The following is a 17,740-nucleotide window of genomic DNA, read 5'->3' on the forward strand; positions in this document are numbered from 1 at the left end:
TGATATTTTGTTAACATAAATTCTGTAATATATTGTAAATTTTTATTTCGTAATCTTTGTAAAGTTAAAATTTTACTTAAATTATGGTTGCTATAAGATCCACTTACAATAAGAGGCATCAGGACTCAAATGGAAATACCTGCAGGCATATCCAGTGTGAGTCATGACTTCATCATTTGTACAGCCTGTGGCATGTAATGCTGGTGTAGTAGACAGACCTAGCTCATCTGGCGATTCTTTTCTTTGCCACTGATGTAAGGAGTGTACCGAACTCCAAGTACAACTTGGTGCATTACAAGAAGAATTTGAACCACTGAAGAAACGAGTGCTTGCCCTAGAAACACGTAACTGGGAGCTTGTCAGGGACTCGGGTATCTCCTGACCTGCCAAGTAATGCACCCCTGATTCGGGTCCCAGAAAAGAATAGTCAAGTGCAGACTGTTCTGGTTGAAGGTGATCTAGTTTTATTTTGGGTGACTCTATTGTCGGGGAAACAGGCAATATTTTTTGTAATAAAGATAGGTGGTCTAGAACCAGAGTATGTTTTCCTGGAGCAACAATTGATAATGTTACCAACAGATTGTCAGATTTTAAGGGAGATAAAGAGAAAATTATTATTCGTGTGGGGAGTAATGATATTAAACGTACACAATCTGACCATCTGTTGGAGAAATATAGGACTGTGCTGAAAAAATGCTGCATGTTAGAATGTGTATGTGTCTCAATTCTTCCCAGACACAGGGGAGCAACTATATGTTGAGAGCCTTGTGGATTAACTTAATACTTGAGTGAATCTGCAAGGCTCTAGGGAAGAAATTTTTATCAGTGTGACCTGCATTTGTAGGTAGTAGGAATCTATTTTGTAGAGTTGGTATTCATTTGAACAAAGGTGGTGCAAGAATTTTTGCCAGTATCATTGAGGATACCCTAATTGTTCGGGGGAAACTGCTGGTTAGGGGAGAAGAGTGTTTATCTGATGATGCAGGTCAAAGTAATGCTTGCACTCGTCTCATGAATTCTTGTTTGTTGCCACAACAGCTAATGTTGATAAGATGTTCTGAGGGTAGCAACGTTTAAAATGAGATGGAAGATGTATAGCTTGGGATATAAATTTAAAAAACTTCAAGGGGTGTGTCAGGGTAGTAAACTATTGAAGATTACTTAGCCTCCACTGTGTCTACAGTTATGTCAGGAGTGTTGCCAATAAAATGACTGAATTTGAACTCCTGGTTAGGACAACTAATGCTGATATAATAGGGCTAACAGAAATGTGGTGCCACCTGGATATTGGTGATGATGAGTTCCACTACAGTATGTATAATGTATTTAGGGAAGATAGAAAGAGTGGAAGGGTCATACGTTTTATCAAAAGCAACCTGAGCACGAAAAGAACTTTTGCCAAATCTGAAATTACGTCTTGCAAACATAGAATCTGTGTGGTGTAAGCTAGTCGGAAGCAAAGAAGCAATGAGAGTGTGAGTAATCTACAGACCAGAAGATTGTGAAAACTATGATGAGAGTCTTTACGTGCAGATGAAATGGACAAGCAAGCATGAATGTCTTATTGCAGGTAACTGTAATTTGCCCCTGATTAGGATAAGTGGTAGGGAAATTCACGATGGGGAAAAACTTTTTTAAATAAACTAAATGATTATTATTTGTACTAGCATGTTAGAGAAAGTACTTGGGGCAAGAATATTCTTGACCTCATGATTACTAATGAATCAGCTGACATCACAGGGCTTTAAGTATAGGAACCATGTGATCGTCAACCGGAAGATGAAGAAAGATGTTGCAGTAGTTAAAGGTAAAGGCCCATGTTTTAACTTCAGAAGAGGGGATTTTGACAGTTTAAGGTGCTATATGGCATCTGTGAACTGGGTGGATTATCAACGGATGGCAAGAAAGTACATTTGAATTATGGAATACTTTTATAGCAAAAATCACAGAAGCTATGAATATATACATACCTTTTAAGAAAATATTACAGAAGGAGGATGCCGAAATGGAGGACTGCAGAACTGGCTTGTCAAATAGAGTAGAAAATGATAGCATGGGACAGTTACAGAGCAATGAAAGGTATTGAAGCCTACAACAGGTACAAGTTGATCTGTAATAGTACCACAAATAAGGTCAGAGGCCAAGGCTGCATATGAGAAAGTCTTGACTAAGAGAGCAAGGAATGAGGACAAGGAATTTTTCATATATGTGAATATGAGAAAGAAAACAGCGAATCAGATTGGACCCTTGTGTACTGACGAAAAACTCTTCATGCAGAGAAGAGGCTATGGTAGTGAGGCCGAGCCATGTGAAATTAGTGATATCGGAATTACAAATGGTTGTTTATTAAAAACATTTTTGAGTATAAAGGCAACTAAAGCTCCTGGAGTTGATGGCATATACCCTGTAGTTTTGAGGGAGAGTGCAAGAGAGTGTATTGAACCATTGAGGTTAATTATGAGGACATCTTTGGACTCGGAATATTCCTTTGGATTGGAGAAGTGCCAATGTATTGCCAATACATAAAATGCAGTTCTAAGATTGAAGTTGGTAAATACAGACCGCTTTGTCTAACTTCAGTGGTAGGAAAAATCCTTAAGAGGCAGTGATAAGTAATAGTACTGACACTCCTCTACTTACATACAAACAACTTATGTACAACTCGTAGACACGTACAAAGCTTCTCAAAATTATTAAAAATACTGTATATCAATATATGTATATATACACAGTTTGAACCTCGTCCAAAGTACCAATGTGTACAGTGGATCTCCATTTTACAACCATCATATTGTGAAAATATCATAATGTGAACTCAGTAACTTTTTTTTTAGTAATTTATTGCAAGACCTCGGAAGTTGAAATTTTTGTTATATAATTAAGCTATTTATCTCCCTAAAAGGTCATTTTTATAATGGAAATTGTACTAGTGTTATATAAATTTATTAGTAATGGCCGCATGGTGCAAGAAAGCCTATGGCTTAAGATGCACCAGCTAAAGAGGGAAAAAAAAAAAAAAAACCGAATGAAACAATGATAAAATAAAAATAATAATAAATAAATAAATAATAATAATAAATAAAAGAAAAGGTAATTAAACCTATCATCCTATGCGCTTCCCTGACCCGAAGGTATTATCCAGATGACCTTTGAATTTCCCCAAACTGTCAGCCTCTACCACCCATGTAGGCAACTTATTCCAGTAATTTATAACTCGCTGGGTAAAATAAAACTTCCTGCAGTCCAATCTAAACATTTCCCTCTGTTATAAATGTTCTAGCATCATTTATAACCTTGAAAATTTCGTCCTCATTCATTTTACTGATGCCTCTCAGAGCCTTAAACACCTGAATCAAATCTCCTCTAAGGTGTCTAGTTTCCAAACTCTGCAACCCACATATTTGAAGTCTTTCTTCATGAGGACGCCCTTTTGCCGATCTCACCAGGTGAGTTACCCGTCTTTGCACCCTTTCAAGAAGCTCGATGTCTTTCTTTAGGTGCGGTCTCCATACTTGAACACAGTATTCCAAGTGCAGTGTAACAAAAGTCTTATATAATGGGATTATCATGTCCCTATCTCTACTTGCAAAAGTTCAATAGATCATCGATAGGACACCATGGGCCTTCCTTGCAACCTGTTTACAATGCGCAGAGAAATTCATGTCTGACCTTATCATAACACCCAAGTCCCTTTCCTCCAGTGTACTGGGTTTAGTTGAAATCCACCAAGTGAATAAATTATTTTGGGATTACTGTTTTCCGGGTGTAATACCTTACACTTTGTTGGATTAAAGCATAGCTGCCATTTTTCTGACCATTCCGGAAGTCTATCTAGGTCTCTCTGAAGAAGCTCAGCTTGACAGTGATCATTAACTACTCTACCAATTTTAACATCATCTGCAAATTTAGACATCACGCCCTCTATCCCTTCATCAATGTCATTTATGAAAATTAAAAACAACAGTGGTCCTAATACTGATCCTTGGGGAACCCCACTTCTTACATCAACCCAATCTTGAGGAATAGCCATTTATCACAACCCTCTGCCTCCTGCCCTGAAGCCATCCTGCTATCCATCTATGGATTTTCCCAGTGATTTCAACCTGTTCTAGCTTATAAAGCAACCGCTCATGTGGGACTGAGTCAAAAGCTTTGCTGAAATCTAAATAAACAATGTTGAAATTATTCCCTAAATCCAGCTCATGAGTGACCCTTTCAAAATAGCGAACCAGATTTGTTAAACATGATTTTCCCTTTACAAAACCATGCTGAGTATCCTTGAGAATTTCAGTTTGATCCAAATGATCCTGAATTCTACCCTTGATCATTGCCCCCATGATTTTCCCTACCACTGAAGTCAGACTGACAGGGCGATAATTTCCCACTTCACTCTTAGAGCCGCTCTTATGTATGGGAGATGCATTGGCACTTTTCCAATCCAAGGGAATCTCACCAGAGTCTAGTGATGCTCGCATAATTAGCCTCAATGGTTCAATGCACTCACTTGCCGCCTCCCTTAAGATTATAGGGTATATTCCATCAACTCCGGGAGCCTTACTGGCCTGTAGGCTCGAAAGTTTTTTTCATTAAACAATCTTGTGAAATTTCAATATCATTAATTACACATTTTTCAACTTCGCTCCCACAATTTCCCATTGCCACAAAAGGTTTTTCATTTGTAAATATCGATGCAAAATAACTGTTGAGTTCAGATAAGTCAAATAATATTATTCAAGTTCAATTATGTCAAATAAGCAACACAAAAATCACCTTAAACTGCACTACACTTTTACCGTTTATTGCTATATATATATATATATTTTTTTTTCTTATAAGAATCTGTTTTGAATGGCGTTGTGATATTTTTCTAAAGCACATTTCTGGAGGTCACATTTCTAGAGGTCACAACCATAAAACAATAAAAACAATTTGCAGTTTCCTGTTAGTGCAATCTATTATAAATGGATAGTAAACTCGATTTTATTGCATTTGCGATAATACCGATAGCTGAAATTCTGTGGATTTTTATGTTATTATGGTGAAATGTGTTTCCCCTTCTTCAATAGTATAAAAAACAAATTTTTAGAATCTTCTCTTCAATCCTATTTTTAAGCTGTGTATATAAGCGTAAATTTATTTTTATTTTGCTAACCTGTGGAAAATATTAGCATTAGTAGAGACATATGATGCAAGCTCATACAGCAGTGGTTTTCAACCAGAGTGCCGCAACAACATTCTAGGGGTGCCGTGCAATTTTGGTTTAAGTTACTTAAACTTCTCTTTTATTTTAATTTATATGTTTATTTCATATAAAAAGGTGTACAGTATCTTTTTAATTTTGTGGAGATCTATAATTGATGTTTACTGAGTACATCTATATAAAGAATAAAATTATATACTGTATATATATAATTTTTATTATGGAATATAATTTTTATAATTATATTATTGTAATAACTATCATATAACATATATATATATATATATATGTTATATATATATATATGTTATATATAACATATATATATATATATATATATAGTAAAAGCATAATAAGTACTATACAGATGCTGAACATCTATATGAGCACAACAGTATACCTGTTTATCAGTGTCCAAATCATAAACTTAATTTTGTTATAATTTAGTAGCAAACAGGCAAGATAAAATTTAGCCCAGGGCTAACTGATAAACAAGCAGATGGCAATCAGAAGCAGATAGCTCTATTAATTATTGGTAGGATATATTGAGAGGGTTAGCCCTTGAAAAAGTCCCTTTCAATGTATCTCTACACCAATAGTTGACTACATAATCATCATTATATTATATATTTATATTTTATTACTAATTATGTTTATTTCCAGGGTTTGGCCTTGTAGGTTCTACATGGGCTATTTTTGTCTTTATAAGTTATTTTGGCCTTATGGCATACTGTAAGTTGTATACTGTTGCGCTCATATACATGTTCAGCATCTGTATAGTACTTATTGTGCTTTTTTACTATAATAACTAGATTACAGACAGATGTAATGTACAATCTGCTATTGATGGCATTAATCGGATCTGGCTAATAACTTTTATATTCATCCCTATTGTTTATATATATATATATATATATATATAACTCTGCGTGTGTGTGTGTGTGTACACACACACAAAGAGAATCGGATCTAACAGGCAGAAAACTGAGTAGGGTTGCTGCAAAACAAAATAAATTACTCTTAGGGGTGCCGTTATTAAAAAAAAGGTTGAAAACCACTGTTATACAGCATCAGCCAAAAAAACCCAAAAACTTCCCATTTCACCCATCCAGTCACTCAAAATGTTTGTCCACTTCTTTCTTGAATTTATTTAAGCTGTCAACTTCAACAATGACAGATGGAAGTTTGTTCCAGCAATCAACTACTCATTGGCTAAAAGCAAATTTCCACACATATATTCGACAACTGTCTTTCCCCAATTTCAGTTTATGCCCCCTCAGGTTTGTAATCTGAGCAAGAGGAAGAATCCCATCAGCATTGAGCCTGCTCAATCCATTCAAGGCCTTATACACCTCAATCAGATCACCTCACAGGTGCCTAGTCTCTAGATGCTGCAATTTGCAGAACTTAAGCCTTTCTTCATAAGAGCATCTCTTTGTTCCCCCTTCCCAGTCTTGTTGCCTTTCTCTGTACTCGTTCTAGCAACTCTGCATCCTTCCTAAAATGAGGCTACCACACCTGTATGCAGTATTCAAGGTGTGGTCTGACCATTGCCTTATACAAGGGGATAATCACTTCCTTATCCCTGCTAGCAAAATTCCTTTATATCACTGACAAGACCCCATGACCTGTTCTGGCACCTGACTGCACTGCTCAGAAAATTTCATATCTGATTGCACAATTACGATTTTCACGTATCATTTAATTTTGTTAATTGGTAAGGTAATAGTATAAATTTGTGCTTTATATCTTTACTTTTTAGAACAGAATTAAAATTCAATTCGCAAACATGATTACAATGACCACCACTTATTACATATTGTATAGTGAAGGGTATTTTATTATGGGAAGTCCATCGTAAAGTGATTTGACCATACAGTGAACCAATCTTAAAACAGGGTCTACTGCATCTGCTCCAACTGCTTGTCTATTCCTGATCCTCTCAGTTTTTTGTTGTTCTTATTCAGAGTAAAGTCTGTTTTTCGTGTAGTGCAAAAGATATTGTTATTTCCCTAACATGGCCACAAAGTGAAAAAGAAGTGAAAGCAGTAGTGATAAATGGCACTCTATTAATGAGGTTTTCAGACCTGTATGCAGTACTCAAGATTTGGCCTAACCATTTCCTTATACAATGAGATAATCACCTCCTCCTTCCTGCTAGCAAAATTCCTGTATATAATTGACAAAACCCCATGATCTGTCCTGGCAGCCTGTCTGCAGTGCTTAGAGAACTTCATATCTGACTGCACAATTAGTAACCCCAAGTCTTTTAAATTTTCACTACCTTAAGTATAGTACCACACAGTTGGTACATTACTCTGGGGTGACTGCTACCCGTATGCAGTACTTTGTGCACACGTGCATGGTATGGGTGTTTAATGGTGCAAAGGCTGCTGTAGCTATAGTGTGCCTAAGCAGTACTTTGCATTTAGCAATGTTAAACTTCAATTGCCATTTCTCAGCCCATCTTCCTGACTTTTCTAGATCATGTTGCAGTAGCATACTGTCATTAAGCACCCTGCAAACCTTTGTATCATCTGCAAATTTTATATCAGACTGCACAATACTTGGGAATCAACAGACTTAAGGAAGCCAAGGCTAAAGGCTGTAGATAGGCTTCCAGCACAGTGTGTGGCATTTTGTCCTCGGTGCTGTAGTTGTAAAAATACAGACACACATACCTTCCACTGTAGTCCTGGTTATCTGTAATATACATGAATTTTGTTAAGTAAGGATAAAGAAGTTGTTTTTCCATTGTAAAAATGTTTGGTTAGGCTGTATTTCTCTCTTTTTTTTTCATGACTTTTTGTTGATTAATATCTATTAGTATTAGTGGTGGCATATGAAGCAGGAAAGCAAGCTTACTGCAGAATTAGCCAAAAAAAATAATAATTATTTTCTAGTTTTCCCTTAAATTTGTTCAAACTACTCAGTTCCACAACAGATGGAAGTTGGTTCCAACATTCACTACCTGTTGGCTGAAAGCAAATTTCTGCACATCTGTCTAGCAACCATCCTCCCTTAGTTTAAATTTATGCCATCTCATGCATGTTATCTCAGCAATAAGAAGGATACCATCAACATTGAACTTAATCCAGTCAGATCTCCTCATAGGTGCCTAGTTTCCAGACTCTGCAATTTTCAGTTGAAGCTTTTCTTGGTAAGAGTACACTTTTGTTCCTCTGACTAATCTCATTGGCATTCTCCGAACCTGTTCCAACAGATCCATATCCTTCCTAAAATGAGGCATCCAGACCCTAATCCATGCTGACAAAATTCCTGTATATCATTGACAAAACTCCATACATTCTGTCTGCACTGTTCAGAGAACTTCATGTCTGACTGCACAATCATCCCCAGGTCTTTTTCATTCTCCACTACCCTAATTGTGGTACCCCACAGTTGGTATGTTATTCTGAGATTACTACTGTCCATTGCGCAGTACCTTGCCTTTATCATTGTTAAACTTCAATTGCCACTTCTCAGCCCAGCTGTGTAATTTTTCTGGATCATGCTGCAGTAGCATACCCTGAATACTGTCATTATTGACCGTCAATCTTTGTATCACTTGCAAACAGACATAAAATCTGTTTGCTAGTGCCTTCATCAATATCATTAATAAATATTGAAAACTGATTGGGTGATGTGCATTTAACCCTGGGGGAACTGAACATTAGTCCAAAAAGAGAAGTGCCCAATTGTTACAGCTCTGTTACAAGAACCTTCATCAATGGCTAAGTTATAATTACAAAGGAACTATTTACATTCTGATTATATATAACATTAACTACTCATTAGTATATTAATATAATGGAATTCATTTTTTGGATTTATACATATGCAGGACATGGAAAGAATTCAGTTTTTTCCCAGTCTAAAATTGAAAAGCTCACAATGAAACATTTGCATTGCAGGTCTGCATAAATCCCTAAAATTAATCATTTTTAAATTGATACACTAATCTAAAGATTAATATATATATATAATCATCCTACAATAGATACTGTAATTAATTAAAGTTTGGTAGTTATTTTAATAACCTAATTACTGATTAGAAGTTCTCAAAATCTCACTGCAACATATGGTATTCGTTAAAATTTAAAGTATTTTGTTATGCTTCTAATTTGTTCCAGTAAATGCATAAATCATTAATTCATGATTTACACAGTAAAGTGCATTGATATAAAGATTTTATATCTGTGTATAATATAAAGTATAATATAATATATAATACAGATATAAAGATTTTATATTTGTGTATAATTGCACTTCTCCACTATGGCAGGTATTTCTTTCTTTCTTTATTTGGAATACTTATTTTTAAAAAGTTTTTTAAAAATGATTATCACTGTTGAAATGAAATATTTATTTAGTAGATTGGAATAATGAAATTTATGTTTGTGATTAATGTTTGTTTCTTTTTCCCAATAAAAGATGGCAATATCAGAAAATTATCACACCATGTCTGACACCACTTTCAAGGCTCTCCGTCGACAGCTACCTGTTACCCGCACCAAAATTGACTGGGACAAAATCCTCAGTTACAGAATTGGATCCGAACTAAAACAACATTAATTGTAAATTATTGTACTGTGTCATGTTATATCTTCCGAAGGGCTCCTATTGGTATAGTTGAATGGAAGAAAGGGGGCACATATTTGAATGTATATTTTTGTTTACATTGCCCTAATTTTGTATATTTTTGTTCACAGTTTTGTAAAATATATATTTTTTTCATTTAATAGTGATATAGAATGGCTGAATTTTCATATAATATTGTTGGACATTTTCTTTCTTCAATTCAGCTGTAGCAAGTTCTATATTTATAACCTTTGCTATGACTTAAACATATCTGGACATTATTTATGTATTATAGGAGCTTAGCCATATGGATTTAATGCATTTAAAAAGTTGATGCCTGTTATTTGTTGTAATTTAAAGTTAACAAGAATTATGAATTTTTGACAGCTGAAAGATGACATTCAGCAGTGGTATTTGCATTGCAGTATAATTTTAAGTAACGAACAACTGTACAGTTTTATATGCTCTTGATGTGAATGGGTATTTGGGGATGTAAAATTGCATCGCAGGTAAAAGCATTAAATTTGTTCAATTTAAAATACTTAATGAAAGACATTCTGTAGTTATTTAAGTGACATTTATACTAGACCATATTCAAAACTTCTATTTTTTATACTTCTCCTATCTCTGCAGAGGCTTATATGTAGTTTATTTTTTATACATTTCTTCACACTTTCAAATATTTGATTATTTCTGTTGATGAGAAAATTGCAACAACAAATTGGATAGTAAGGTTACTGTGATAAAAATATTAACTATGAAAAATATAAAAGCTTTTGTTTATGTTAAGAAAATTAACAGTCCTATAAAAATATTGCAAATCCAAACTAATCAAATACGCAGTAAGGATTAGTCTTAAAATATAGGCAAAGGAGAGCTCTTTTGTGTTTGTTATATTCTTTCATTTTCTGCTCATCCATGATTACATTTTGGTGTGTTAAAAGAATTCTTGGCATATTCAGACATTCAGTTATAAGTTTACAAGGATAAGAAATTGTTTTTTCATCAAGCTAAAATTTAAAAATGCACTTGTTCATTTAAAAAAAGGAAAAAAATTATATATATAGTGTGCGTAATTTTTTTTCTCAAAGTATAAAGTGTATCTGTTTATATAGATCTAGGGTAAATATTTACTTAATTTTGTGAAAGGGAATGGGTAACTTGTTCCTATATAACAAATCTAATTTCCCAATATTCACTGAAATTTGTGGTCAGGGAGATTTCTAGTGGCTGACTATGATTGAAAAGCATTCTGATCAGCATAACTATGCAACACAGTTCCACTCTTAAACTGGTAGATTGCTGTTTGTTGTTAATCATGTTTTTATAAAGTAATAAAATCTGTGGAATATAGTTGGATGCAAAAATGAATCAAGTATTCCACTGGAAATACTACTGATTCCTTTCAGTTTGAATTTTTCTAAAGATAATTAAGTTACTATTACTAGGAATCCTTTTCTCCCTCTTTCCTCGATTTCTCCCACAACAAGCAACATTATTGCATGTGTGTAATTATTTAAAAATATTTTTTTATATGGAATTGTGGAGATTAATTATGTTAAATGTATTAAATATTAATTCAAAAGCTTGAGAACTCAAATTTCTTACTGTAAACTAGCAGTGAGAGATCTAACATGAGACTTGATAGACACTGCAGGTTGCTGTAATGATAAAATGAATGACAAGAACTCTGGCTCAATTTAGTTAAATAATTATTTATTATCATGTATCATTATGAAAATTAATATAGCATAATGAAACTACTGAAGTCTGTGAAATCATGGAGAAATTATTGCCTGTAATTGTGACTTTTTAATTTGAAAATAATTCACTTGACTTCAATTTTTTTTTATCTGATTAAAAAAAAAAATTTATTTTTAATTTTTGTGATTTTGTAAATTTTGCATATAGTTGTTAAAATTTATCTTTAATTTAATATTATGTATGTGTGTATATAAGTGCCTGCTATTTGCCTTAACTAAAAGTTTGAAATTTTTATGAACATTATTATGTAAGATACACCTGTATCAGTTGCCATTCTGTTGTCATTTTCAGTGGAGATAATATGCTAATTTACAAATGTAGATAACAAAGGAACTTAATGACGATTAACTGTTGTATGCTGTATATTGATTGTCTACACTGAAAAAGACCTTAGAATAGGGATCAGTGTGTGTGTGTATATGTATATATATTGATTAGTTATGGTTATTATTGTATTAATTTCCTAGATGTGGTAATAAATAATTATCTGAATAGAGCCAGAGGCTTTGTATTTCATTACCAATAATGTTAAGCAGCAGTGGTTTATCACTAAAAATGATAAATAAAGGATTTCATTTTTTGGAAAGTATGAAAATCTGATTTTTCTAAAATTGGAAAGCAGTATAAATTAACTTTTTGTTCTCCTCAGTTTTTAAGCCTTAAAAATTAAATAGTAATAAAAAGAATGAAAAGAATGAATTGAATAAAGGATAGCTTATAAGAAGAGAATTCCAAAATTATATTTAGATCATGAGTAAGCAGAATATGGGACCACTAAGGGCATGTTTCATATGTTTACATTATGTGTGTATCATATGCATGTGTATACTTATTACGTGTACACACACCACACTATTATCTGGATTTTTTATGCAACTGCAGTTTTAAAATTAACTGATGTCTAAAGTCTAAGGAACAAATAATAAAACTTTTGAATATTTTTATATTACCAGTGGAAATTACATACTCTTTCATAGTAACTACTTTTGGAATTACCAATTTTTCGTCCACATTATTTTATAATAAAAGAAGTACTGGTTTAGAATTTTTGTTTATGAAAAGTACATTTTGACCATTCTAAAGATTCAAAAGAAAAAACTTTTTTTTTTTTTTTTTTTTTTTTCAATTCATCAAAAATAATATACTGTTAAAGACTATAAACAAAAAGTGAAATAAGATTCTATTTAGATCTTTGGTAAAAAAACAGCATTAATTTTGTATAACAGAATTATTGTTTTTTTATCAAACCTTTACATTAGATTGATTTTCAGTTGATTGAATGAAGAATAAGCCATTTAAAGCTTAAGTGAAAACCAAAATACAAATTATGTAATCAATAATAACTCGTGGTCATCATGAAGGTGGATCCCTAACTTGATATGTGGTCTCCTTTCTCCAGCTAACAAGTTCTTCAATTCATTGGTATCAAACTAATCAGGTTATCTAGGAAATCATAGGCAATTCCTGACCACTCCTACTTTAGGGAGGAGTAATAAGGTTAAAGTGATTTTCCAGCTTCTGGAGCATCACTTCATCCTGATTAAGTACATTTAGGAGAATAAGATGTTCGGACCATATATTCTCAATACCCTTCTTTCATTCGGCATTTTATCAGACAACTGTGGAATTTTAACTAAAGCATAATCTCCATAAAATCAATTCTTTCTTCAATTGCAGATGCTTATGAAAAGACTTTTGATCTCAAAATAGACCTCATTTCTATATCTGTAAGCTGCCAGTTACTCGTTCTGTAACTACACAACCACAGATGTTGATTCCTCTTTGGACTATCAGTTCGCTTCCAGCTACTGGTGCCTTCTTTCAAGGGAAAAGTTGTGGGTTCCATGGTCATGTCAGGTAAGGTTTTACTGAGAATCAGGTTGTAATCTAAACCAGAATTTACATGTGTACAGAACTTGACTTCAGTGGTTAATGGTGTGATCGTAGCGTTCTCGAACCTGGTTCCTGTTAATCCTGTGGAAACTTGTGCTTAACAAAAGAGAGTCATAAAATTCTCTTTTGTTAAGTTCTGTATGATCTGAGTTGATTGGTATCATTCCACACCCACAGAAAACTTGCATTTTAGTTGCATAGCATGGACCCATTTGTTCCAGTGAGTATTAATAACTCAAATGATAAGTCAAAAACAAATAGTGGGTATTATAACATATTCTGACAGAAGCGCTTCTCCATAATAACGTTCTGGTTTTTGAAATTGATTCTAGAGTCAGCTGGTGATACACCAAGCATTTGTGCCATATTTCAGTTTGACCAGCTTCCACTTTACCAATGGTTCACCCTGCTTATTAATATCTACATTAATTATAGATATTATAATTAATGTACATAAGTATGCATTTAATATGTGAAACTGTCAATTTTATTTAAACTGTGGACAGATAAGTTAATAAGCAAAGAAAATCTAAATAATCTAAATTATAAATTGATTTTTTTATTGCCAAAAATTTCTTAGTAAATGAAACTTGCCTATTAAGCTTACAGTTTAGGATACTAAATTGAAAGCTTTTATTTTTTGAAAATAAGGATCTAAAATGGCCATTTTATAGGTACGTACTGAATTTTTTTAATTCAGTACTTATTGAATTAAGTTACTGAAAATAAAAATTTATTTCAGTATAGCATTCTTAGCAGTCAATATGATAAGCCACTTTCAGATTGCTTCCTCCTCCTGCTTGGTCTCAATAGTTGCTGAAAAGTGCTGTGGTTTTTGAGAAATGACATCACCAGAAAGGGAAAAAAAATTCAGAATTTCTACTCCTTCATTGATAAATTTAAATGCATTTTTCATGCACCACCACTATGTATATTATAATCAGTCAAGAAAGGAGACAACAGTGGCCCTCATTTTAAAATTGGGGCCCTTTTCATTTAGTTACTGAATTAGACTTGTGTAACTCTTCATTAATCCTTTTTATGAGTGTATAGATATGAGTGTATTTTTGATTTTTTTAAAACAAAGTAAAAATAAGAAGAAATTAATGTTTCAAAACATTTCTATATAAATATTAGAGAACAGGCATTGAGCTCCAGGGATAATCATATTAAAATAAATATTGCTTCAACCGAAAAACCAGTTAAATTGAGTTTATTACGAAGCCTTAAGCTCTGGGTATAATTATATTAAAATAAATATTGCTTACTGACAGAGTTAAATTGTGTTTATTGAAATAAATTAATGTATATCTTAATGCACTTGCATCATTTATAAATTAATTAAAATACATAGAAATATTAAAATATTATATACAATTAAACAATTTAATTTAAATATACAATCAGTAGCCTCCAATATCTTAATTCCTTCTCTATATACATCTCATTTACCATGAAAATGGAAGTGGATAATGCTTTTCCATTTTTAGATATTTTGGTCTGTCATGCTGGTCAACATCTGGTTACTTCAGTCTCAGACAACCCATTTGTCATGGGCAGTTTACTAATTTTAAATCATGACATGTGCAGATTTAAAATTAGTAGCATGGTAAGAGCATTTTAAATCATGCATGGTCACACTGTGATTCTGTTACAGACAGGGAGGCTGAGGTTGTCAAAACTGGATCAGATCTGTCTAGATGTGGCTACCCTTCATGTTTTGCATAAACTTCAATTATATGGTAGTGTGTTTAGTTCCCCCTCTAATCAGGACAATGCACTCATTTCTGCTGCTTTTATTCCCCATTATTTGGGCATTTCTGCACATATTTCCAGGGTGTTGCACCATTATTGTATTGATTGTGTGTAACTCCCTGGCAGGAGATTACAGTTGATGTCCAAACCAAACCAGCTGTTCCATTGTCAGACTGCAAATGTGGTATTTCATGTTGCTTGCTCAGATTGTAGTGTTTCTTATATTGGTGAGTCATAAATTATGTGATCTCTCTAGACATGAGGGGGCTGATTTTGCCAGCTCAGCCAATCCAGAGCATTATTGGTTTGAGCAGCATTTTAATTATAATCTGTGACCCAATGTTGAAATATTGGATTATGCCCAATGAGTACTGCCATCTCTTGTGGTTGGAGGCTCTCCATATCTCTGGCAGGTCTACCATTAATCATATTGCTAGAGTCCACATATGTCCTATTATGGAGGCCATTATTCTACATCCTGATGAGAAATGGTGAGTTAAAAACAGGGCCGGCATGCACTGCACCATTTCTACAGAGTCTAGCGGTTAATGTCTCTTCTTCCTTTTCTTCCCCTCTCCTTTTTCCTTTTGTCACACATGATCCATTCTTAGTTGTTGGTAACAAATGCACAAGGCTATGCCTCTGTGTAATATAAGAATTTGTTGTCGTATATCTTGTTTAAGTTGACAAAGAGGAACATCTCCTTGAAAGCTCCTTGATATGCATTTTGGGCTTTTAGTTTCGTGCATGTTTTATTGCTTTTATTCTTTTATACAGATAGTTTATTTTTGCCTTACATTTATTGATTATATATTTAAATTCAATTCAGTTTAATTGTATATTGATCTTAACATAAACTGAATAATAAAAAGAAACTTTTAATTAGCAAACTGGTTTGCTGATAAATTTGTTTATCCTATATTCTATTTGAGTTATAGTTTACTGTACAGTTTGTACATATGGTAGAAATAAGTGTGGAAAAGCTGAAATCAGAGGCCCTCAACCTTTTAAGGCAGAGATCTACTATTAAAATACATTAGAGGCTGATAGTTGTACCATTTTTAAGCTATAGCTTTGTAATTCTGTATTTTTTTATTTATTGCAGAGGAAGAATGATTAACATGAAATGTTGTAGAGGCCGTGTGTGTGTGTGTGTGTGTGTGTGTGTGTGTGTGTGTGTGTGTGTGTGTGTGTGTGTGTGTGTGTGTGTGTGTGTCCTGTAGCAATGAAGCTGTTCCTCTTGGCAATGTGACTGTCCCAGAGCATAAGTGGAAACTTTTTTTTTTTTTTTTTTTTTATATACAGGCATGCCTCGGTTAACGTTACCTCTGATAACGAAGCTTCGATATAACAAAGTCGGCAATTTCAAGCCCCATTTAACATAAAAAAAAATTTTCCAGTTTAATCACCTGAAATCTAAACAAACTGAAGAAATTACGGAAACCTTTGGGGCTTCTCGTGGTTGGTTCGAGAAATTTAAAAAAAACGGGCCAGGATTCATAGTGTAAAATTAACAGGAGAAGCTGCAAATAAGTTTCCAGAAAAACTAAAGGAAATAATTGAACGTGAAAATTTTCCAAATTTGGTGTTCAATGTTGACGAAAGCGGTTTGTTCTGGAAACGGCTACCAACAAAAAGCTTCATTTCTATTGAAGAAAAATTAGCTGCTGGGTTCAAAGCAGCCAAAGACCGTTTAACGTTACTCTTTGGATCAAATGCCTCTGGCGATTATAAATTAAAATTGTTATTAGTTTACCATTCAAAAAATCCGAGGGCGTTAAAAGGTAACATAAAAATGAATTTACCTGTAATATGGAAAGCAAACAGAAAAGCGTGGGTTACCAAGGAGTTATTTACTGATTGGTTTGTTAACCACTTTTGTCCTGAAGTAAAACGGTATTATCAAAAAAACAACTTTGAAGAAAAAGCTCTTTTGTTGTTAGACAATGCTCCGGGACATCCTACTGATCATAACACGTTGGACACATGCATTCCTGTCAAAGTTGTGTTTCTTCCAGCAAACACAACTTCCCTGATTCAACCATTGGATCAGGGAGTAATAGCATCATTTAAAGCTTATAATCTGCGTCGAACATTAAGCAGTTTAACTGAACTAGAGGATAAAGAGGAAATGACAGTTAAAACTTTTTGGAAAAACTAAACCATTAAAAACGCAATTGAAAGCATTGATAGTTCTTGGAAAGAAGTCACTAAGAAATGCTTAAATGGAGTTTGGCGCAAAATATGGTCAGAAGTTGTACTAGAAGAAGAAAATAACATCCAAGAAATTAGAAATGAAGTTATCCAGATGGCTCAATCAATAGGTTTCGAAAATGTCGATGAAGAGGATGTTAGAAATTTATTGAATGCAGAAGATGATGGTTTTTCAGTGGAAGATTTAGAAAACCTTGTTAGCAACGAAGACAAAGATAATGAAGACGAAGTTAAAGTTCCTGCCGAAAAAGTGTTAACAACCAAAGATTTAAAAAGGTGCTTAAATGACATTGAAAACGTTTTAAATTTTTTTAGTGAAAATGATCCTGATTT

General features: G+C 33.5%; 1 protein-coding gene across 1 annotated transcript in view; it reads left to right on the forward strand.

The window, feature by feature from the left end:
- The window catches only part of LOC150090075 (F-actin-capping protein subunit alpha-like), an 80,181-nt gene extending 70,129 nt beyond the window's left edge, over window positions 1-10,052 (forward strand). Inside the window, exon 9 of the mRNA XM_090368959.1 lies at window positions 9,635-10,052. Coding sequence (XP_090225085.1) covers window positions 9,635-9,775 — 141 coding nt within the window. The 3' untranslated portion in view covers window positions 9,776-10,052. The remainder of the gene's footprint in view (window positions 1-9,634) is intronic.
- The last annotated feature ends 7,688 nt before the right edge of the window (window positions 10,053-17,740 follow it).

The sequence above is a fragment of the Mastigoproctus giganteus genome, chromosome 2 (assembly GCF_048544385.1).
Source record: "Mastigoproctus giganteus isolate SK-2022 chromosome 2, ASM4854438v1, whole genome shotgun sequence".
Classification (NCBI taxonomy): Eukaryota; Metazoa; Arthropoda; class Arachnida; order Uropygi; family Thelyphonidae; genus Mastigoproctus; species Mastigoproctus giganteus.